Genomic DNA, 25,643 nt, shown 5'->3' on the forward strand with positions numbered 1-25,643 from the left:
GGAAACAGAAGCAGTACAGCCGAGGTCGATGTCTGGCATAATCATTTTCTTTATTTCATCTTTCTTCCCCCCCACCCCCTTACATGTCTTTATTTATTTCTGATGAACTCTTGTTGACCAGGCCTGCTGTTTAACACTCTCTAAATGCACACCATGCTTTTGGTGTTGGTGCTCTAACAATATCTGAATATGCATGTGCAGATATACAATATTAACATATTTTAATTAAGGGAATCCCATTATTAAATGGCTACGTATTACATTGTCGAAAGCAGTCTAGTCCTATTTAATACATAAACCTTGTTAACTGTTTATATAAGGAGAATTTGGGCATCATTTTGATATACATAAAATTTGATATATTAAAAGAAGAACTGAATATTTAAACTAATTATGGGAAAGTTGCCATCTTACAGTGCAAATGTATTTATTTTGTTCCCATATTGGTATTTCACATAGTTGGTCTCTTTTCCCTGATTGGATTAAGCTCGATTTTCTGATCATATCTTTTCACATGATTAATTTACCGCCTTTCTTGGCGCCATGTATAAGTCATCATAGCATATTTTTCCCTTTCAATGACTTGACCGCCTAGGGCCTGGCGATGTTAAATTCACACTATTAACACACTTTTTTAACCACCTGTTCATGTACTCATTCTAACATCACCCTTTTTAATACTATATTCTGCTTTTATACTTGATACGATCCAAAATAACATGGTGTTTTATTGCTTTTGAAATTCACTATCCTCTTTCCAGAAAATGTCTCAGAATTCTTGATGCTGTTTGAAGAGTCTGCTTTAAAAGTCTGAATTAATTAAAAAAAGGTGATGAATAATGTTTTACAGTATTCAGTTATACAGTAAAACCCCATTGGACAAGCATAATTCGTTCTTGAAAATTGCTCGTAGGTCCATTTGCTCGTACGTTCGAACTGATTTTCCCCATAAGAATGAATGTAAAAGCGATTTAATCCGTTCCGAGATCTCATTCGATCGCTTATTTCTGCACTTAAAAAGTATTTGTAGCCTATTTTAACAAACAAATACAGCGCAAATTACCGTAATGTAAACATAATTTAACACTTACCCATGTGGTAGTGGTTGATTGCGAGTGTGAGACGCGCACCACGTTCATCACCTCCTCAGTTTCCATGGTAATTCTATTTACTTTCGTTTTCACCAGCACTGATTTTCTTGGGAGACATTTTTCAAGATTTCTAGTGAAATAAAAATATAAAACTAAAAGAAGTTAAGTTTTTGCTGCACTGAATAACGAGAGCGACCGAGTGATACGTCATCAATAAAAGCTTCTTGACTTGACTTGATCAACTAAGCGACTGATGCGACCCTCCGCCGAAAACGGGGAACCGGCAGCGTGGATTTGCTCGTGCCTTCGAAATTTGCTCGTGAAATAGGGTAGAATTTTGCGAGTAAGGTCGCTCGTATCTCTGTTTGCTCGTACTATAGGTTGCTCGTACAATGGGGTTTTACTGATATTCCTGAACAACAAGGACCAGCTTTATTTGCTTGCCTTGGTTGATACTGGGTTAAACATGTATCCATTCAAATGTATTAATATTTATACAGCAGCATTCTCAGTTGGCAGTTTTATTGGGAAAGAGCTACGTTATGTCTACACTCACTGGCTATTTGATCTGACTGAGTTATAGGCAGGTTTTCTTTTAAAAGGCACTGCAGAGTTAAATAGCTAATCCAAACGTTTTCTCGTCACCCGTCATGTACGAATATAGATTGTTTACTTCATTGATCCCAAAGCTTAATTGTCATTTTTTACATAGCGGAGGGTCCGAGCGCAGGGTCAGTCGTGGTATGGTACCCGCCAAACTTATGATCGAACTTTGATTCAGCAAACTAATAAACAAAAGCCTTATCCACTCTGTACTCTTTACAAATAAAAGTAGGAGGAGCTTCTTCTTTAAGAAGATCAAATCAGACCATCTTTGTCTCTTGTGTGGCTCCCATTTGTCTCCCTCACAGGGATATGTTTTGTTTGTCAAGTTTTAATGATGACAGTCAACCCCAATCAAATTTAAATAGCAGTAGGTTAATTTGTGAGCAGACGTGGTCAGGTGATGAAATTTATTTTAGATGTTTGTTGCTTTTAACATCAGCATCCGAGTGGATACGTATGGAAGTGGCATGGTCTAGCCTCCTCTTATGTAGACAAGAGAGATTAAGGACGTGGGACGAGGCAGAGATGTCTGACCGTTTTTTTTTTTCAACCTCCTCATGGTGAGACACAAGAAGGAGAATTTAAAGGCATATTGCCAGACATTTAAGATGAACAGGAATTAACATGAAACTTTTGCAAATGGTCCTTGATGCAATTCAAAACGCAAGGTTATTATTACTTTACAGAACTGTAGCATTATTATTAGATAATATCCAGGCAGTAGTGCTTTCTTAGCACTGTACAGAACCTGCTAATGGTCCGCTGTTAGTACCTGCGTTCTCATGGGTAAAGCTAGTGTGAAAATTATGCATAAGAAACTAATTGCGGTCAGTAAGTGTAAATCTACAAAGTGAGACCCCATAAAATAGGCAATGAGTGTAGTAAAATAGTAGCAGTAAATAAACTGTCTTACTGAGTTCTAACCTTTTTTTTTCTTTCTTTCTTTTCTTTGCGACTTCATAAAGCCTGTCCTTCTCTTCATTAATCTTTTAATCTGCTTTTCTCAGCCAGTCTTCACTGTTGCCACAAAACAGATGGGGATATGTTTTGTGCTGATTATTCGCAACGATACACACATACCAATGTTGATGTAGGCACGCTTCCGAAAATTTTACCTTATAATAAACCCAACAGCTTTTCCCTTTCAAAGCAGAATTTGGGAGGAATTTCACGACGCAATCGAAATACATTTCCTCGCAGTCCATTCGTTGCTTTTGGACACGTCATCATGCTGCTTTTATCATTTTATTATATTACAATAAACATGATACGCATGGCTTTTCACTTAACTTGCAGAGACGCACTGGCATGTACAGATAGGTCCATAAATATAAGTGCAACACTAAGAGCTGTTTATATTTGATCAGTTGTACATCACCATTGTGCTCGTCTTTATTAATATTGTAATATCTAGATGTATGTCTGGTATCTGGATGTTCAGGTCAACGTAAATCTTTTGCCTCTCTTGTGTTCTCTAGTGTGATTGTGAAACCTCAAAAAAAAAAAAAAAAGTATAAATGTCGAGCTTTTCCAGTCTGGAAAAGTTTCTAGTGCATTATCCTGATAATAGTAGATTGTACTGGAGCATCACCAATGCAAGGCAGCACATGTTGTCAACATTTGGCAGGTCATTTTTGGTTTGCCCTGGTGTTTAATAAAAAATTATCAAAGTAAATTATTCATTTGAGCGAGACGAGGGAAGTGTCATATTAATTACTATACGTTAAACAGCTCTTGGTCGTGCACTCAGATTGTACATGTCCTCTTGTACTGCTTTCCTCTGGTGTACAGTTTTGTGCGATTGCAAGGTCTCTGCGAGGTGTGTTTTTGTGTGTGCACGATACCCATTCCTTAAGTTGCTCTTTATCTCCCCACCCCACAACCCACCTCCAAGTCATACAGTTCTTTACGCCATCAGTCACTTCCTATCTTTCTTCAGTTGCTTTTTTCTTTCATTCTTTCGGTGCAAATGTTATTAAACCCCTCATAACCTCCTGTGGCACAAAACTGATTGAGGATGACTGGTTCTTTCCTGGCTGCTCCGATCCAGCACTGGCCGATCGGCAGCGGGAGTTGGAGGAGGAGTTGGCTCAGGCTCGAGGACTCCGTTCACAAAAGGGCAAGAAGACGGGAAGCTCCGCCCCTCGCAACCTGCAGGTACGAGCCGGTTGGAAATGTTGTTTGTATAAATCGAGCAATTAATTCAAAGTCCAATTTTATGTCACATACACATTTATACAGAGTAAGGCATTAAGTGAAATACTTTTTATAAGTATTAGATTACAATATAAGATTAACAAATGAAAATAAAAGTAAAAATGTAAAAATATATTAAAATATAATCAGACCAAGTATATGTATACATTTTATTTTTATATATATATATATATATATATATATATATATATATATATATATATATATATATATATATATATATATATATATATATACACACAGTACAGATCAAAAGTTTGGACACACCTTCTCATTCAAAGAGTTTTCTTTATTTTCATGACTATGAAAATTGTAGATTCACACTGAAGGCATCAAAACTATGAATTAACACATGTGGAATTATATATGGAATTATATACATAACAAAAAAGTGTGAAACAACTGAAAAATGTCATATTCTAGGTTCTTCAAAGTAGCCACATTTTGCTTTAATTACTGCTTTGCACACTCTTGGCATTCTCTTGATGAGCTTCAAGAGGTAGTCACCTGAAATGGTCTTCCAACAGTCTTGAAGGAGTTCCCCGAGAGATGCTTAGCACTTGTTGGCCCTTTTGCCTTCACTCCGCAGTCCAGCTCACCCCTAAACCATCTCGATTGGGTTCAGGTCCGGTGACTGTGGAGGCCAGGTCATCTGGCGCAGCACCCCATCACTCTCCTTCTTGGTCAAATAGCCCTTAATGCCTTCAGTGTGACTCTACAATTTTCATAGTCATGAAAATAAAGAAAACTCTTTGAATGAGAAGGTGTGTCCAAACTTTTGGTCTGTACTGTCTGTGTGTGTATGTATATATATTTGAACACCCTGCTATTTTGCAAGTTCTCCCACTTAGAAATCATGGAGGGGTCTGAAATTGTCATTGTAGGTGCATGTCCACTGTGAGACATAATCTAAAAAAAAAAAAATCCAGAAATCACAATATATGATTTTTAAACTATTTATTTGTATGATACAGCTGCAAATAAGTATTTGAACACCTGTCTATCAGCTAGAATTCTGACCCTCAAAGACCTGTTAGTCTGCCTTTAAAATGTCCACCTCCACTACATTTATTATCCTAAATTAGATGCACCTGTTTGAGGTCGTTAGCTGCATAAAGACACCTGTCCACCCCATACAATCAGTAAGAATCCAACTACTAACATGGCCAAGACCAAAGAGCTGTCCAAAGACACTAGAGACAAAATTGTACACCTCCACAAGGCTGGAAAGGGCTACGGGGAAATTGCCAAGCAGCTTGGTGAAAAAAGGTCCACTGTTGGAGCAATCATTAGAAAATGGAAGAAGCTAAACATGACTGTCAATCTCCCTCGGACTGGGGCTCCATGAAGGATCTCACCTCGTGGGGTCTCAATGATCCTAAGGAAGGTGAGAAATCAGCCCAGAACTATACGGGAAGAGCTGGTCAATGACCTGAAAAGAGCTGGGACCACCGTTTCCAAGGTTACTGTTGGTAATACACTAAGACGTCATGGTTTGAAATCATGCATGGCACGGAAGGTTCCCCTGCTTAAACCCGCACATGTCCAGGCACGTCTTAAGTTTGCCAATGACCATTTGGATGATCCAGAGGAGTCATGGGAGAAAGTCATGTGGTCAGATGAGACCAAAATAGAACTTTTGGGTCATAATTCCACTAAACATGTTTGGAGGAAGAAGAATGATGAGTACCATCCCAAGAACACCATCCCTACTGTGAAGCATGGGGGTGGTAGCATCATGCTTTGGGGGTGTTTTTCTGCACATGGGACAGGGCGACTGCACTGTATTAAGGGGAGGATGACCGGGGCCATGTATTGCGAGATTTTGGGGAACAACCTCCTTCCCTCAGTTAGAGCATTGAAGATGGGTCGAGGCTGGGTCTTCCAACATGACAATGACCCGAAGCACACAGCCAGGATAACCAAGGAGTGGCTCTGTAAGAAGCATATCAAGCCTAGCCAGTCTCCAGACCTAAACCCAATAAAGAATCTTTGGAGGGAGCTCTAACTCCGTGTTTTTTTTCAGCGACAGGCCAAAAACCTGACCGATCTAGAGAAGATCTGTGTGGAGTAGTGGGTCAAAATCCCTCCTGCAGTGTGTGCAAACCTGGTGAAAACTACAGGAAACGTTTGACCTCTGTAATTGCAAACAAAGGCTACTGTACCAAATATTAACATTGACTTTCTCAGGTGTTCAAATACTTATTTGCAGCTGTATCATACAAATAAATAGTTACAAAATCATACACTGTGATTTCTGGATTATTTTTTTTTTTAGATTATGTCTCTCACAGTGGACATGCACCTACGAAGACAATTTCAGACCCCTTCATGATTTCTAAGTGGGAGAACTTGCAAAATAGCAGGGTGTTCAAATACTTATTTTTCTTACTGTATGTATATGTATATGTGTGTGTGTGTGTGTGTGTATATATATATATATATATATATATATATATATATATATATATATATATATATATATATATATATATATATATATATATATATATTTATATATAATATATATATATCCACACACACACTACCAAAAAATTATATAGATGTATACACATACATGAATTAATAGAAGGGATGGATGGATATGTATGACGGAAGTACAGATTAAAGTGATTCAGTGTGATGTAATTGTCAGTAAAGTGTCATTAATGTGGTTGTGTAAAAAAGTAACGGTGTCAGTCCAGTCCAGTTATAGTTCCACTAGTGCAAGTAATGCAAATAAAAGTGAATATTTGTATTCACTATTAATGTGAATAATAGTCATGATTATTTTTTCCATTTGTGCTAATCTGTATACTGTATTTGCAAATGTATTGGTTTCTTCTAAGAGGGTGAAACATGCTTCATTAGTAATTTATTATATAATTAGCCTGGGAATGCTTAATATTTATTTGGTAATCTGCTGAATTTGCTGTTAGTCTGTTGCCTTCAGGTCAGAAGTGAGGATGAGGCAATTTAATCAGTTATTCATAAATGAATGGAATTATTTGTTATAATTATTTGCATTATCTATGTAAGGGTATTTGTTTTTATTTATTTGTATGTGAGAAAAAAATATAACACAGGCTTATGAATATTCTTTTATATACATGAGTGTGGAGGCGGTATTCGATTTGTATTTCTATTAAATCATTTTAGTTCGGTTCAGCTACTGCATGATGCAGTGATTGATTATGTTGCTGTTTCAGGAGGACTTTGAGGAGTTCGACAACAGGTCATCGTTCCCTGATTCCCACAATCCCTCTGGCAGCATCACTCCAATGGAAGGGGAGAATATGGGAGGTTGGTGGCCCGAATTCACTGCCTCAAACACAGGTGTGAAGCTCACTAGACAGTTCAGGCTGGCATGCGCTCTCCTCATAGTTTGACATCCCCAAATGCTGTATTTTGGTAAGACTCTCTGCAAGTGCTCATGTTCATAAAGCATTATAACTGCGTATTATCTTTTGGCTGTGTAAATTCAACTTCAGGTCTGAAATAGATGATTAAATCAAGGGCCGTCTTTTTTGTTTTTTCCTCCCTCAAACACTAGAAAGGTGGTATTTATACTCGTCAATAATCAGGAACATGTTATTTATCTGCGAGGTTGTATAAGGCATGAGCTTAGGTTAATCATGAAATCTCCTGGCATTTTATTTATTTATGTTTAGCTTTTCTTATTGGTCAGCATTTAACTATGTACCTCAGCATCATTTTGCAACCTTTGTATCTCACTGTATGCTTGAAAAGTTTTATGGAAAAAAGAAATGCAAAAGAGGAATATAAACGTATCTCAATCGCTCTCTTTGTAATACTAGCCAAAAAGTGAATTTTGCTTCATTTTCAAATTTGTATTGCTTAAGCTAGCTGAATGTAACCCTTGCAGCAAATTAATGCAAATGTTACAGTGAGCGAATTAGTAAACAATGCCCAGGCAGTTTCTGGATCTGAGTTATGAGTAATAGTAAAATCTGTGATTTTAACAGATTGGATTAAAGTTTCTATTAAAGAAGTTAGAGTTTAGCAAATTTCTATTAAATAATATGCAGTTATTATATGAACATGGGCCTTATATTTCGTCTTACTCACTTTCTTTTTGCATTTTCGTTATTTGGCATTGTATTTTTCACATCTCACTCAATCTTATTTAAATGCATATATTTATTTTGATCTTTTTCTAACCCATCAATCAAACCACTGTGATGGTGTCATTTGTTTGATGTATATTTCTGTAGTATTTGCTTTATTTTTGTAGATTTTTCGGAGCATGTGCGTGCTGGATGAACTGCCTAGTCTCAGTTCTGTAGGCCTTAGTCCATGTTGAATGCCCATAACAGGCTTTTTTTTGTGTAATAATGTCGGTGTGTATTACCTCCATCTGTGGTAAGTGTTTACTTTTCAACCATTTGTGTTGTGTAGTAAAGCGAATGCATTTCTGTAATATGAACGTGATGTGAGTTTTCTGTGTATCACAAAAGTCCCTCACATTTCAGCAACCATTTTAGTAAATATTCTTAAGGTACAACACTATAGAAATGAAACATGGATATATTTTACAGTAGTCAACTTGCAGCTTGTATAGCAGTACAGATTTACTGTTCTCTGAAAATAAATCAACATACAGCCATTATGGTCTAAATAGCTGGCAACAAATGTGAGTACACCCTAAGTGATAACAGCTGTATGTCGTGTAACCACGCAAAGCCACACGTCCTATTCATCACGTTCATGTCTGTTATTTGGTGCTTTGAGTACAATTCTCTCATACTGACCACTGGATGTTCAACATGGCACTTCAGGGCAAAGAACTCATTCACCCCAACATTCACCCCAACTACTATACAATATATTTAGTTAAATTAAGTTAATGAATGTGAGGTGGACAATCACCAGTTATTGACTTTAATTATTGATTGGGGCTACAAGACTAGCATTCATTTAAATAAATACAAATAAATTTGTTGGACTTTATAAATTTAAAGATGATATTTGACAAACTTTAATGTGCGTCTCGTCTCTTTTCCTCCATGTCTTTAAAACTAAAATAAAGTTTGCTAATCATTATAAAAAGTGTAAATAATAACTATACTTCTCATCTCTTCTAGTTTAGTTTCAGATATATTGGGAGGGTTTTTTTTTTTTTAACTCTGATGACCAAACATGCCAGAGAATTGGAATTACACTGTTGTATGGGATGCTTTAGGGGGAATTTAATGTTTAGGAAGATAAATCTGGAACAAGATGCTCAACAAGTACATATGGTTTGAAGGTGAAATGTCTGCAAAATTTTTGTTTTGTTTTATTCCCCTTTATATTATACGTTAAGTTTTCTCCAGAAGAATGAATGGACATGCTAAGTAATACATATTTTACCCGGTCTATATCTAATCATTTAGAGGGTCTAAGGTCTGTTGTGGAAGAATTGGAGCTCGAAAGAAATCAACTGCAGGAGCAAATCCTCGGACTGGAAGAGCGGTGTCAAGACTTGGAGGATCGGCTGCAGTTGCAGGCTCGCATTGAGTCCCTACAGGTACACCACATTTATATGTTCATACAGGACTCATTTTTATCCCTAATGTTGGCTTTATAAATCAGGGTTTCACTAACACTGCTGAGTAATCATTTGTAGCAGAAGAACATCACCAGATGCATGTATATTGAATGTAATAAATGAAGTATAAGTGAATAGCACACTAAGAATTGTGTAGAAATGTTTTACCTGGATATACACAATACATAAATGGGAAATCAGTGAGGTTACAGTTAACACGTTTTCTACAGTGTCATAAAGATAAAACTAGCAAAACCACAAGTTGTTCTGCGGAGTTGTTCAGTCAACCTTCAGCAGGCAGTTGACATTGATAGCAATGAGCTACAATCATAAAACTTCTTATTACACTTGTATTTTTGTCACTATATAATTTATTGAAAAATGATCATTTCCTATACAATTACCAAAGACTACTACAAAATACAATTCTACAATGAGCAAAGAAGCAGATTTTTTCATCTAAACAAAGAACCTATATGTACACATTTCTTCCCTATTAAAATCAGGTGAAACCCAAACCACCTTAAACTTTTATAGTATTTTTATTGTTTTTACTGGACAATCACCCATTTTAGTTACAGCACATCATCCAGATTAAAATGTTATTATTTAATTTAGATTTTTGCATGTCTGACAGTACTAGTCATTAAACTATACTGCTCCAAAAGAAGTTTTAGGTGTTCCAAAATATTTAACTTGCAGTGTAAAACTAAAAACTATGTTTAAAAAAAATTAGGGAACATCCAAACTTCACAGTAACACCAACTTCAGGGATTTTCATTTATCCAGTTAGGAAGCATAAGGGAATCAGTTTAACCTATTTTGGTGAAAGTTGCAAAAAAGTGACAACAGGTGCATGGGAGAGACACCTGGAGATTTGTCTCTGGTTTTGTGGTTTGTTAGGGTACCACTAGAGGCAGTATTTACAGCCCAGTAAGGTTGCACAGGATGTTTGGTGTGTCTCCCAGCACAGTTTTAAGAGCATGAAGTATATACTGGGAGGTAGGCTGTTACTCATGGAGAGCTGGACAGGACAGACCTTTGTGTGAGGAGGAACAGAAGTCACGCTGCCAGATCTCTTCAAAATGACCTCCAGCAGGCTACTAGTGTCCATGTTGCTGACCAATCTGTCAGAAATACACTCCATGAGGGTTGCATGAAGGCCTGAAATACTCTAGTGGGACCTGTCCAGCATCGTTCAGCTTAATTAGAATCAGAATCAGCAGGTCTGCCCCTGGTTTTTCAAGTTTACTGATGAAAGCAAGTTAAGCACATGTGATAAATATAAAAGTGTATGGAGATTTAGTGGGGAACATTATGCTGACTGCTACCTCATCCAGCATGATTGGTTTGGCGATGGACCAATTATGGTCTGGGGGAATATCCTTAGCCGATGGTACTCTTACTGCTGTTAGGAACCAAGATTCATGTTATTGACTTGCTCTCACATTCCCCAAACCTGAATCCAGTCAACATCTGGGACATTATGTATATAGGATGTTGTGTTTCAGAGTATGTGTGCCTCTAACCAGTAAAAGATTTTTAAAAGAACCTCATAAGGTTGAAAAGTCAGGTATCAATAATTTTGGTCATATAGTTCATGTGCACTGTTTTTTTTTTTTTGTTTGTTTGTTTTTGTTTTTGTTTTTTTTACTGCATGACTGTTCTGTTTCTAAATCGTGTATTTTTGTCCCTTGTTCCATATTTGGGCATCCAGTAACTTGCATGTGCTCATTCCAAGAACTTTGAAATGCGTCCTTCTAATACAGGTGACCTTCGATGTAGATGAAGGCGGTTGGCCATTTTGGGCTTCTCAGGTGTGTCTGTGTGTAAATGTGACAGTCGGTATGTGCGTTTTACACAGGGTGTCATTTAATCATTGGCTTGGTTGGGTTTGTTTGTACTCACTGCTCTCCTGTTTGGTTTTTGGTGCTTTTGAAACTAACTTCCTGGTTAAAGAAGTTTTATTCCATGACCTTCAATGTTTTTACTTTGTACCGTTTTAGAATGAATCTGAGAAACTTCAAGCCCAACTAACCAGCCTTCGCAACCAGCAAAGCCGAGACGCTGAAAAGCATCAGCTCCTTGTCACAAGTTTGAATGAACAACTCAAAGGGTAATATTTTTTATAATTTTTTTCTTAATAATGCCTAAAGATATTTTGTAGAAAATACACATTAAATAAATGTGTACACCAGGTTGAGCAGCACGCAAGAGTGTCTCGAATCATCTCTGATGGAGAAAGAGCACACGCTCGCCGAAACCTCGGAAAAACTGGAGCTTATTGACGGTTTGATAGATGCACTGAAGGAGAAGGAGGAGCAGCACAGAGAAGCTGCTGATAAACTACTGCAGACTGAAAACAACGTGAGTGACGTTGTCGTTTTACGGGATTTACTCTTTAAACGTACCCTTTTTTTTTTTTGTAAGAGTTTTGTATTTTTTTTTCTTTTCACTAGTTGAATGAAGTGACGATGAAGTGCAGTACATTTGAGAAGCAGTGCACAGAAATGAAAGCAACAGTTGCAGAGCTCATGCAGAAGATTAATGTGCTGAAGGAGAAGGTGAGCGATATTTTGTTTCTGTTGTACGTAAAAAAAAATAAAAAATAAAATGCCTAATGATGTAATCAACTTCTGGCTGAATATGATGGTCATTTCCGGACTAATAAGCGCACCCAAATATAAGCCGCACCCACTGAATTTTACAAAGATTTATATTTTGAACATAAATACGCCGCACCTGTCTGTAGGCCGCAGGTGTCTACATTGAAACTATTGAACTTTACACAGGTTTTAATGAAAGACAGTGTCTGTTACACGGCTTGTATCTAAACAGTAGCCTACCAAGAAAGTCATAGTTCACTGTCTTCCTTCTTCCTTTCACAACAATTTCGCTCGAGAGTTTATCTTTTGGCATCGTCGTGCGTTTAAAAATCATCATCGGTGATCAGAACACAAGTGAAGTGCGTTTTTTTCATGCCCGGTTGTTTTCAGCATGACAAATTAATCACATTTCTTGTTGACAGTCCAAATGAGAGGCAGGTCAAACGTCAGAGGAACCTCATCCATATTTATGATGTGGTGCGGCCCGATTCAGTGGGAGCGCATCTAATTTGATATAAAGAATTTAATTGGTTCACCTGAACCCGTTCGGCAATTTCATTGGTCTAATGTTATGGGGCTCAGTTTTTTGGCATGTGAAACCGGGAAAAACCCAGGAAAAATCCATAAATTAGCCGCTTCATTGTTTAAGCCACAGGTTCAAAGCGTGGAAAAAAAGTAGCGGCTTATAGTCCGGAAAATACGATATATCTTTATATGCAGTTTTTGGTAAATCAGTATATAAAGGCAAACTACTTATTTCTTTTGTATGAGCATTGTGCTAAACCGAGATCACACAATATGTGGAGTTTGAAAGAACTGAATGTTTTGATGTTTGCGCATGTCTATTTTATTTATGAAAATCCCGGGATATCAGCAGATTTCATCTGGCACCAACAACCATGGCAGAGTCCAAATCACTTAATATCTCACTTTTTCACATTTTGTAATCAGTGTTCTGTTTGATGTAAAAAGCTTTTAACCTGCATTTAAATGGATTTATGGATTGCACTGGTGCCACAGGAATGGATAGTTGTATGAATGAAGACATGAACAGAGGCTAGTGGGTGTATGTTATAAATGTAAAAGTGTGCATTTGTTTTGTTTTTTTTATTGTTTTTTTAATGATAAATCTCAGCTTGGAAAACAGTGAACCATAGAAACACGGTATGAAAACAGCAATTTTAGTGGCAGTACAATCACGGAAGATTAAAACAGTTGCTATGTCATTGTGATTCAGCAGTATATTGTGTACATAGATATTTTTCTAGTTCCGGAAAATGCAGTGTATGTTTGGACACCCTTTAATTTATTTATTTTCGTTCAATTTTCAGACACAGAGACAAGAAGCTACAATTGAATCGTTGCAGAGCGACTTGGATCAAACCAATGATGAGCTTGACAAGCTAAACACCACCCATTTAGAAGAAAGAGCGCAGCTGATTCATGATCTCCAGAGCTGTGAGCGAGAAATCGACAGCCTTAAAGATGTTATTACTGACAAGGACAAAGAGATTTCGGCTCTTTCGGGCAGTATGGAGGAATATGCAGAACAAATTCAAGAGCTCAAACAGGACATAACGCATAAAGAGGAGGATTTGGTTCGTATTGAGAGTGCTCGGGTTAAAGCTGAAAAGGAAGCCCAAATTATTAGAGAGTCACAGTCTTCTGATCAGCATTCCCTTAATATGAAAATAGCTGAGCTGGTGGAACAACTAGGGGTCAAAGAGAGCGATCTAAATGAGGCCCGAAAAGAGAACGAGTCAAAGTTAACGGAAATTAAGAAACTGCTCAATCAACTGGAAGAGGACAAGCTGAAAATACAAGATCTCAACGTGGAAATTCAGAAGCTGCATACAAGTCAGCGCGCTCATCTCACCGAATGCGAAACTCAAATTTCAGCCCTGAAGGTACAAATGGTTGCCGCTACTCAAAAACTCCAAGACTCGGAGAATGTTTTTGAGCAACTAAAGGAGACAAAAAATTCAAACGAGAAGCTTAAAGAGCAGATCCTCGACCGGGAGCAGACTTATGAGAAGGAGATGAAGACTCTCAAGGATGAACGCAACAAGTTGCTGGCAGAGGTTACAAAATATAATAACGAACTTCAGTCTCTATCCACTCAGCTTCAAGCCCAGGTCAAGTGCCAGGAGCAGGTCAAGCTAGGGGTCGAGGAGAAACTGGAGATTATAACGTCGCTGGAGGAAAAGCTTAAGAATGTACAGAAAAAGGCAGAAGAAGAAAAGATGATGCTGGAAAAAGAGCTGGTTGGCAAAACGAAGAGCATTTCGAAGCTGGAAGCAAAGTTAAAAACACTTAAGGGGGAAAATCTAGGTCTTCAGAATTCTTTTGAGGAGAATTCACAGACCCAAAAACAGCTTTTGCAAGACTCCCAGGGACAAATGGAAGAGATGCAAAACCAGAATGTTACTTTGCAGTCCCAATTGGAGGACCTCACCAAAGAGAATCGTATTCTAAAGCAGGAAGTTGAGAATAAGGTTCAGTCACTGCAACAGGTTTCAGAGGAGAAAGACGTGCTGCTGAGGAAAACAGCAGAACTTGAATCGCAGCATGTGGAAAACAGCAAACTGTTAGAGGATCTGGTTAAGGAGAAGGAGAAGCTCGATGGTAGAGCCACAGAACTTGAGCAAAACAAGCAGTCTCTTTCTGATCATTTGTTGGAGAGGACAAGCGAGTGTAGTCAGCTTAAAGAGGCTTTGGAGAGCAGTAAAGATCTGGTCAGTCATTTACAAAGCCAAATAGAGGCCTTGAACACTCAGGTTGACCAATTAAACTGTAAAATATCAGAAAATGAGCTGTCTCTTTGCGAAAAGAGGGCACAAATAGACGCTCAGCAGAGTCAACTCGTTCAGCTGGAGGAGACTCTAAATTCAGGGCGGTTGGAGAAGGACAGCCTTTTACAGCAACAAACATCTCAGTTCACTGATTTACAGAACGAACTTGTAAAACAGAGGGACCTTTTTTCAAAGCTTCACATTGAGTGCGATTCCCTCCGAGAAGAATGTACACAACTCCGCCAAAGCTTTCAGGAACAAAATACAGCTCTCAGTGATAAAACTCTTGAGTGTCAAACCCATAGATATGAACTGGACAAGAGGAACACATCTCTTGCTTCTCTCACCAGTCAGTTAGGGACCATGAATGAGCTCAATGCCAAGCTTGAGGCTGAAAATGGTGACGTGAAAAAGTCCCTAGAAGAGTTGCTTGCCAATAACAAGAACCTAACTGATGAATTATCTTTAAGGCAGGCTAATATCATCGAGCTCCATAACAGCATTCATGCCCTGAGCACACAAAACCAACAAATACGAGCTTTATATGAGAATAAAGAGAAGGAGCTAGCCGAACTAAGTCAGGAGGTGTCTGAAATGTATAAAAAGGTAGCTATGACCCTGGAAGAGAGAGGAAATTTCGCTTCTCAAGTCTCCGTACTTACCGAGCAAAATAATCAAGTTAAAAAAGAACTAGAGGAGTTAACTTTGGAAAGAAGCGCGTTAAACGATAAAATATCCGGGTTAGAGATGCAGCATGCAGAAAACCGTAAAATTATAGAGGGCTTGCTTAAAGACAAAGAAGATCTTAGTGAAACAATCAAGCAAAACCAGGAGACCATACTTGAAAAGACCACTGAATGTGAATCAATCTTAGGACAGCTAACGGAGAGCAAAGACACTGTGAACCGTCTGAGTGAAGAGGTAACGATGTCAAATTCTCAGTTTAGCAGCAGCTTTGCTGAAAAAGACCAGGTCATTTCAGATCTACGCAAACAGCTTGAGTGCTATCAGGACCAGCTTACTCAGCTGCAAGAGACTCTCGCATTACTACAGGAACAGAGCAGCGCTCTGAAGTCAGGACTTATGGAGAAAGACACTCTTTTACAACAGCAGTCTAAGGAGTGTTCCTCCTTACAAGGTGAGCTTGATTATCAAAGAAAGCTTTATGCAAATCTCCAAACTGAGAACGAGAGGCTTAAAGGGGAATGCTTACAATCGGTCGAGGATTTGAAAGCAAAAGAAGTTGAATGTTGTAAACACACCGACGAGCTCAACAAGAGAAACGAGTCACTCGTTTCCCTCAGTAGTCAGCTGGGAACCATGAACGAACATGTTTCGAAGTTTCACTCAGAAAATGAACATCTTAAAAGTTCTTTTGAGAATTGTTTGGCAGAAAGTGCAACACTGAAAGAGGAGCTGACCCAGAAACAAGTCGAGCTTGTGAATCTTCAAGATAACATCCAGGCACTAAGTGAGGCAAATAGTACAATGAAAGCAGAGCTCCAAAGATCAGTAGAAGAGAGTTCCACAAGGCAGGAAGAAATCGGTCTCCTCCAATGTCGGTTGTCCGACAGGAATGCAGACTTGACTTCTTTGACGCAACAGCTGGCGACCGAGCGTTCCAAAGCTGAAAGCTTACATCTGGAGTTGCAGCAAAAAGAAGAGTCTTTTAGACAACAGGAGACATTCTTGAGTCAATTGCAGCTCAGATTTGAATCAGGCGAAGGTCAAATCAGTCAGAAAATGGAAGCCCTCGCTGATCTACAGAGGGACGTTCAGAACTTACAAAGATCACTGCAGGAAAAAGATGTCTTTCTGCTCAAGAAGGATCAAGAGATCTCGCAGTTGAGCGCAAAGATAAAAGCAGATTTAGAGGTGTCTGAAGTACGAATGAAATCAGACATGGATGTCATCTCTAAATTGCAAGCAGACTTGCAGGTATTGCTTGCGGAAAATGACAGACTCAGTGTTGCTCTTGCGGAGAAGAATTCTTTATTGAAGAATGAAGTAGAGAAGCTGCTGAGTATGAAGGCCAGCACTACTGCGCTTGAAGAAAAAATCTCACAACTGACTTGTGAAGCACAGGGTTCATCTTTAGAGACCACACAACTCAGGGCTGCACTTGCTGAGAAAGAGCAGGTCCTTCTAGACTCTACGTCTGTTCACTCTGCAGAGATCAGCAGCCTGAATGAAACGCTGAAATTAAAGGATTTGGAAAATGACAACATAAGACAAGAGTTGACCAAACTCAAGGAATCCGGTTCAGACTTAAGCAGCAACCTTAGTGAGCAAACTGCAGAGGTAACAAGATTAAAAGCCGCCCTTGAAGAACGTGGTTGCACTGTGGTGGAGCAAACCCAAGCTTTGCAGGAACTTCAGAGGAAAGCCGATGAAGCTGCATTGTTCAAGATTCAGTTTATGGAAAGTACAGAACTAGTGTCTGAGCTGCAAAGTCAAATTCTGGCTCTCAAAGAAGAGTCGATGAGGCTTTCCACAACCGTAGAAGAGAAGCAAAGTGCCTTAATGAACCTTCAGGATAAATTTGCATTGCAGGTCGAAGACCTGTCCGAGAAGAATAAAGAATTGCTAAACCTTAACCATATGATAAGTGAGCGAGACAGACAACTTCACGCTCTCCAACAGGAGTCTTCATCATTGCAGAATGAGGTCCAACAGCTGCGGTTGTTTAGTGCTGAACTTTCTAAGCAAAAGGACGACGCATTAGTTGCCCAGCAAATGAACGCCAATTCCCTGACATTAGAAATTGAGAGATTGAGGGAACAACACCTTCAAGTTGCAGCCCAGGTCAATTCCCTGACTGAGAACCTCGAGCAAAGGGAACTGGCTCTACATGCTATCAATAGTCAATACACTTCTCAGGTAAATCATACCGAGCATACGATGGCAGAGATGCAGAAAATAAGTGAGTTGTGCAAGAAGCTGCAAGAAGAAAATCGTTCGGCCAAGCAGGAGCTCGATCGAGTCAACAACGAAAGAACACAAAAGGAAGAGGAGTTCCATAAATTAGTTCAGGAAAAAGAGGAGTTCAGTAGGAAATACAGTTCTGAAATTCAGAGGACACAAGAACAACTGCAGCAACGTGGTAGCATGGAGAAAATGAAGACCGAGATGGAGCAACTCCACATCCAGGTTAGTGCCAAAGATGATATTATCAGCGGATTGAAATCCGAAGTTCAGAGAGTTGAACAAACTCTTCAGGAGTCTGAAAAAGAGTGGCTGTCGGTTCTTGATAGGGAAACGCAGGCGAAGAATGCCCTCGCGAAGCAGCTTCAAGAAGTCGAGCATGAACTGACATCCAAAGATAGTAAAGTGAACACTCTGAAACAGGACCTAGATCATTTAAACGAAAAGTTAGCCGAAGCCACGGCAGCCGTTGAACAGGGCTCAGACAGACTTAAGGAGAAAGAAGTGGATGCTTTAATGAGTAGAAGCAAATTAGAGGAGATTGCTTTCACAGTCCAAGCAAAGGATAGGGAGAATTTTGAATTACAACAGGCCTTACATGATATGCAAATAGAACTCAAGAAATCGGAAGAACATCAAGAGAACGCTCAGAGACAGGTAGCACGTTTAACACAGTCTATTTCAGATAAAGAAGTGGCTTTCGGAGAAGAAAGGGTTTCCCTGCTATCCACAATTAAACAGCTACAAGAAGACAATCAGTCAAAAGTATCTATCTTTGAACAGAAAATAGCCATGTTGAATAGGGAGCTAGAGCAAAGGCATGTGGAGGGTCTAGAGAATAAAACCGAGCGTGAAGGTAAGAACGATTTATTATCCGAACGTATTAAAGATCTCGAAGACAAACTCGAGGCAGAAATCCAGAAATCAGAAATGCTCGGAGAGGTTAGTTTGAAACACAACGCTCTCGTTCACAAGAAAGACGATGAAATCGGTTGTATGCACATTCAGATCAGCCAGCAGAAGGAACTTCTCGCTGCACTCAGCCAGCAATTAAAAGCAAGGGATACATCAATAACACAGGTGGTTGCATCCGCCTCAAATGAAAGGATAACGTACGAGGAGCAGAAAAACAGTCTGCTTTCGCAACTGGAAGAGACAAAAGGACATCTCTCTCATTGCCGAGGTCAAATGGAAAATACCGAATCCGAAAACAAGGCTTTGGTGAACGCCAACAATGATCTCAAACATGAAATTTCCAAGCTAACTAAAGAAAAAGACGGTATGAAGAAAAAGCTTCAAGCAGCGCTTGTCATCAGAAAAGAGCTGCTGAAGAAAATCGAGGAACATGAGAAACAAAATGCCGAAAGTGCAGAGAACATGGTAGAAATTTTGGCTTTACAGGAGAAATTGGAAGAACTAAATATGCAAATAAACTCCATCACAAAAGAACACAATGCAACTGTTTCTGATCTTAGTCAGCAACTAAAGGATAAAGACAATAGAATCAACGAGTTATTGCTGGTTATGTCGGAAAAGGAGCAGATCATAGTGCGAATGGAAGACAGCGCTCAAAGTTTACAAAGTAGATTAAAAGAACAGGAGGAGAGTTCGATGTCCACGCTTCATAAAATAGAAGATCAGAGGCGTTTAATTGACCAGCTTCAAGTTGGCATCAACGAAAAAGATGTTGCGTTTGAGAACGAGAAGCTAAAGCTTGCGGCGCAACTTCAGCAACTTGAGAAAGACCTAAGCATGAAAACCAACAACGAATATTCTGAGATCTCGCATCGTACTGAAGAATTAGAACACGAGCTGGCCCGGGTAAAGAAGGAAAAATCTGATTTTCAGAAGAAAGCCCACGCTGCACTGCTGGCACGAAAAAAATCTCAAGAAAGTCAGAAAATTTTAAATGATGAGCTTTGTGATCTCAAAGCCACCTTCAAATCGCTAACGGAGAAGCACGACCAGCAAGCACACGAGTTCGTGGCGGTCCAATCGAATTATGATATCAAAGTTCAAGAGCTAGAATGTGCAGTGCAGAATTCAAAATGTCTGCAAGACAAAATTGAGGCCTTGGAGAGAGCCATTGAGGAACGAGAAACAGCTGTGCAGCATTCACAAGTGGCCTTTGAAGCGAATTTGGCACAAACATCATCACTTCTTAAAGAGCTCGAGTGCCTTAAAGGAAACCTGGAAAATTTGAAATCTGAAATGGCCCATAAAGATGAATTACTAGTCAGTTTGAAAGAACAGTCGAAAGAAATGACCGAGAAAATGGAGCAAGCAAGATCTGAATTTGTTAAAGAAATCACTGAAAAGAATGATTGCATTGCCAAGCAAAAGGCTTACATTCAAACGACTGAACAGCAACTTAAGGACCTGCAACAAAATATGACCGACCTACACTCTGACCATCAAAATCAATTGAATATGCTCAATGCATCCCTTGAAGAAACACAGTCATCTGTACTTCAAGACGAGTTGGAGTGTCTGAAGCAGAAATTTGAAAAGGTAACATGTGAAATGGCCAATAAAGATGACCTTCTAGTCAAGATGGAGGAAAAATCCAAAGAAATGGTTGAGAAGTCTTCGTTTGAAAGATCGGAGTTTGTTCAAGAGCTCAGTGAGAAGAACCAGGAACTCGAGCAGCTTAAAGAAAATATGAGCAAGCTGCAGTCTGAGCATTGGAATCAGTTGGCATCATTTGAAGAGCTCAAATTGAGTTTGCAGGCAGCTGAACATAACATGCAGGAGGAATTGGAAAGAAGTGGTCGAGAAAGAGATGTCGTAACTAGAGATCTTGAGTCTGCCTTACAGATGGTCACTGAGAAATCGGAAGAAATGCAAGCTTTGAAAAGCAAGATCTCTGAAGAGCACTCCCGGTGGCTGGAGGCAAAATCTGAAGCTGACCACCTGAAACTGGAAGTGGAAACATTAAAGAGAGAAAAGGACATCTACGCTGTGGACTGTGAAAAGTCCAGACAGGATTTCGCCCAACTTGAGTCACTGTTAAAGCAACTCGAAGCACAAAACAAGGAACTTCTGATGAAGAACGAATTAACCGACAAGGCAATTGCGTCAGAAGAGAAGCCATCTTTATCATGTGTACCATGCGAACAGCAATCCTCTTTTAAAGATGGTACGAATAATACTCGGTTAGAGTTTCGGTCTCTGCTCTCAGAAAAGGAGGAACTCATATCTGCTCTAGAACAACAGCTTCAGAGACAAATTCATCTCCATGAGGTAGAAATGGAAAAAATGAGAATCGAAGTCAATGAGCGGCAACAAAAATCAGCAGAAAGCGGAGAACACAAGTCAGCAGAACAGCTAACAAAAAAACTGCAAGCCGCTTTAATCTCTCGCAAGGAGCTTTTGAAGCAGAACCGAGCCATGGCAGACGAAATCCAGAAACTGCAGTCGAAAAACGAACATGAAAAGTCATCTCTTGAAAGTGTAGTTTCTGAGCTGAGAAGGCAGAAAAAAGAACTGGAATGTAACGTTTCCGAGCTGAATGCTGAGAAACGGACCCTCGCAATGGACGCGGATCGAATTCTGAGCGAAAATCACAACTTATCAGCGGCCTGCGAAAGCCTTAAACTCACAATCGAGAACATCACCCAACAGAAGCAAGCCTTCTCGTGCCAGCTCGAGTCCCTGAAAGACTCTCAGACTGAGGAGTTATCCGAATGGAAGTCCAAGCATGCTGATTTAAAGCAGGAGTACGAATCTCTCCTCCAAGCTTACGAGAACGTCAGCAGCGAAATAGACAAGATGAGGCAGCTTCTCGAAGGTGCCAAGAGAGAGCGGCAGGAAGCTCTTTTGAAGGCTCACAAGTGTGACTCTGAAAGAGAGGTTCTTAGAAAGCAGATTGCCGAATTAGAAGAGGAAAATGACCAGATGAAAGAAAAAATGAGGAAGTTTGCCAAGTCGAAGCAAAAAAAGATTGAAGAGCTCGAAGAAGAAAATGAAAAGATAAGAAAGGACCTGAAGTCTTTTGACGGCAAGCAGAAATGCGCGGTCGACGAGTTGACTTTAAGAAATAGTCAGTTGGAAAGTGAAATCAAGTCCCTTCAGGAATCATCAGAGGAGCTACAAGGACAAATGAGTAAACTCCAGGAGTATAACCAGATCTTGGCAAAGGAACTTAAAGAAACCAGCTTGTCCCTTGAGAAACGCGAAAACGAGTCGAAATCAACTGAAAGCAATCTGGAGCTGAAATTGAGTGAGGCGATGAGTTTGAAAGAGAGTTTTGCAGCACAACTAGAGAGTCAAAAATCAGATTTAGAAGTGCACATCCAAATGGTTGCTCTATTAGAGAAGGAGAAATTGAATCTTACCGAAAAATTTAAACGGGTGGAGAAGGAACACAAAGCAGAAGTGAGCGAGCGGGACAGAGCGCTATCAGAACTTCAGCAGCTGATCGAAACATACACGCAGGAAACCATCAACCTGAGTGAAAAGGTTACGATTTTGGAAGACGACAAATGTATGCTACAAGAGGAACTTGAGAACGTTCAAGAGACGTCTGATAAGGTAAAAAACGAAAACGAGTACTTGGAGACGATGCTTCTAAAAAATTCAGAAAGAATTGACGAGTTGACCGAGGCGGTAAAGGTCCTGCAAACGCAAAAAATGCAACTTTCAGCCCAAGTGATGGAAGTCAAGGAGGACAAGGCGAAGGCTTGTCAGGAAAGGGAGCAGTTGCACTTGAAGCTTGTGAAGGAATTCGAAGAGAAGCTCAAAGCGTTGCAAAGAGGCACCGAAGGCTCAAAAAACATGAGAAAGGAGCTTCAAGAGCTGCTGAAAGAAAAGCATCAGGAGATCAACCAGCTACAGCAGGATTGTATTCGATATCAGGAACTGATTTTGAATCTGGAAAGGTCTTTAAAGCACTCCGAGACCCAGCACCAAGATGTACTAAAGGAGCTCCGAGACATGACTGAGAAGATCGCAGAATTGCAAAAGGATAAGGGGAGTCTTGAAAACGAGCTCAAAACGCACAAAAATATCCTCAATGAGACCCGAAAGGAACTGTCTAGTGTTATTTCTGAAAAAGACATTCTTGAGCAGAAACTTGAGGAGAGGCGAGCGCGGTCTGAATTCGAGTCGGCCGAAAAGGAGAAGTCTTTGGAAAAAATAACGGAACGGCAACAAGCCATATTAAAAGAGCAGCGAACTGAGCTACAAATCCAAATCAATGACTTGCAAGAGCAGAATAACAGGGATGCTCAAGTTAATATCTCTTTACACAAACAAGTCGAGTCTAAGGATTTGCAGATCAAATGTCTGCAGAGAGAAATGGAGAGCACTTCAGCCAAACTAGCAGCATTAAGCGTAGATCCAAACATTAGTGATGCTGGAAAGCAGTGGGATGACCTATTTCAGAAAGTCTTGCATGATAAGGACAGCCAGCTTCATGAACAAAACTCGGTTATTACTCGTCTTTCGGAGGACAACCGGGAGAAAGCCAGGGCGCTAAATGACATGCAGGTTACTAACCGGAAACTGGAGAGGACTCTAAACGAATATTCGGCTGCAGCTGCAGCACACCAGAGGCAGCTGTTTGTCATGCGTGCGAGCAATACTGAACTCAATCAGAACCTTGAAATACTTACAAAACGCTTCTCCGAACAAAGTGCCTTAACGGAGAGGTTAGTCGGTGATAAAAGCGCCCTTACGAAGCAACTTGACGAGCAAAAATATTCCGCTTCCCAATTAAAGTCCAGTCTTGGGCACTCCTTGAAAATGTTATCAGACAAAGAGTCCGAGCTGCTTTCAGTCCAGGGGCAGTGCAGCAAACTTCTGGTCGATTTGGAGAAACAAGAAGCCATTTCGTTGCACTTGAAATCACTTATTCAGAGCAAAGATTCGGAGATATCCTCGCTGTTATCCTCTAAAGACGGACAGCTGTCTGGGTATCTGGAGCAGCTTCAGGCTAACCATCGTGCTCAATTAGCAGGATATGAGGATCGATTGGCCACCCTCTATACCAAACAGGAAAGTGCAGAAAAAAAAATTAAAGCTTTCGAATGCGAAGTTCGAAATCTCCAAGCCAGGTTGGAAAGATGTGCACAGGAGAAGGAGCAGATGGTAATAAATGTTGACTCTTCACGGAACTCGATGTTATCTCTGCAATCTGAGAAAGAACGCTTGACATCCGAATTGAAGCAGATCATAGAACAGGGTAAAGAAGAATCTGCCGAGAGTGTAACCAAGACCCTAAAACAAGAGATCCGAACCCTCCTTCATCAGATGGACGATCTTAATTCGGAGAACGCCATGCTGAAAGCGCAGCTCATCAGATACAGAGAGGATTTAAACCAGGTGTTATCGCTTAAAGACAACCAGCTGAAGGATCTTCTGAAAAAGCAACAGGATTCAATAAGAAATCTCGAGAACCAAAAAAGAAGTGTCGAAATGCATCATCGGGACGCCCTCCTAGAATTGCAGAGGGAAGCCGAGGAGGTGAAAGCCTTAAAAGAAGCAAAAGCAAAACTACAATCTCAGGTACAAGGACTGCAAGACAGTTTAACGGCCTTACAGAAGGAGCGACAGGAGACGAATGAGAGTAGAGTGATCGCTGATTTGCAGCAAGCCATAGCACTGAAAGCTTCCGAATGTAATGAACTTCAGCAGAAGTCGTTCGCGCAAAAAGTGGCCGCAGACGACTTGAACAGGAGTCGAATTGAAGCACTCAAAGAGTCCGAGAGAAAACTGGCAGAGGCTGAAGAGAAGTACAACGAGGAACTCGACGCTTTCGAGCGCGAAGTAAACCTAATGAGAACCGAGAGAGAAACCGCGGACCAGAGGGTTGCCGAGTTGGCCAGAGACCTTATGCAAGCAGAGCAGGATTTGTCTGAAGCTAAAAGCCAAAACAAGAGTTTGAAATCTCAGAACGAATCACTCGGGAAAGCCATGGCAGCCCTGCAAAACGACCGGGATCAGCTCATCGACGACTTCAAGATTTTACGTAGCAGGTACGAGGAAGAACTCAGGGAAGCTACGGCATCCGTGAATAAATTTGAGCACCAGCTAAATGATTCGATGTCGGAGGTATCAGCTCTCGCCACAGAAAAGAATGTCTTGATCCAAAAGCTGTCGGCGCTGGAAGGCAAAGATCCACACTCGAAATTATCGGAGCTGGTGAATGATCTTTCGCAAGCCGTATCGGAGAAGGAGGCCCAGCTTAAACAGGCTTCCCTGGAGAAGAGCTCATGCAGCAGGCAGGTCAATGCGTTTTCTAAAGCGATGGTCAGTCTGCAGTCTGACCGGGACAGACTCATGGAGGAGCTCAGCAGGGCCAAGAAGGAAGTCGAACATAGACAGCAAACAAGCCCTGATCCACTCAAGTCGATCCGATCGGAGGACTCGAATAGCCTTAGCGTCAGTGTTGGTGCTCTTCAGACTGAGAGAGATGGCCTGGTGAGTCCTAGGCGGTGTCTCTGATTAGATTCTGTGGCATGCACGTCTGATTTGGTGTGCTTTGTTGTTGCTTGCCCGGGATGTGCTAGAGCATGGGATTCTGTCTTTAATCTTCTTTTGGTTCAAAATGACCAATTGTACATCTGAACCAAAAAAGTAACTGTCCCATTTTTTTCCATCTGTTGTGCATCAGGCATGGGAAAGGGCTGTGGGGCTTTGTTTCCAATAGAATTATCTGTTTCAAATAGAGATTGTTTGTTCATCACAATTGAGATTTAGAACAATTGGTCTTTGTACATTTATAACTTAAAAAAAAAAAAAAAAAGATGGCTTGAAACAATGGGACACAACAGTCAATACACTCTGAGTCCTTTTTTTTTTTTTGGCTGTGTTTTCTGCCATGATATTCATTTACAACATTTTTATCTCTTTA

General features: G+C 40.1%; 1 protein-coding gene across 5 annotated transcripts in view; it reads left to right on the forward strand.

Annotated features, from left to right (window-relative positions):
- The window catches only part of LOC310732376 (uncharacterized protein), a 53,339-nt gene that overhangs the window by 19,227 nt on the left and 8,469 nt on the right, over nt 1-25,643 (forward strand). The window contains exons 15-21 of one of the 5 annotated variants that reach the window (XM_083552797.1): nt 3,748-3,854; nt 7,124-7,250; nt 9,311-9,444; nt 11,472-11,581; nt 11,664-11,832; nt 11,925-12,029; nt 13,403-25,210. In XM_083552797.1, coding sequence (XP_083408923.1) covers nt 3,748-3,854; nt 7,124-7,250; nt 9,311-9,444; nt 11,472-11,581; nt 11,664-11,832; nt 11,925-12,029; nt 13,403-25,210 — 12,560 coding nt within the window. Of the gene's footprint in view, nt 1-3,703; nt 3,855-7,123; nt 7,251-9,310; nt 9,445-11,471; nt 11,582-11,663; nt 11,833-11,924; nt 12,030-13,402; nt 25,211-25,643 lie in introns of all 5 variants that reach the window. The other 4 variants (XM_083552798.1, XM_083552795.1, XM_083552794.1 and 1 more) reach the window with 4 other exon arrangements.

This window comes from Silurus aristotelis (assembly GCF_946808225.1).
Source record: "Silurus aristotelis genome assembly, chromosome: 10".
Taxonomy (NCBI): domain Eukaryota; kingdom Metazoa; phylum Chordata; class Actinopteri; order Siluriformes; family Siluridae; genus Silurus; species Silurus aristotelis.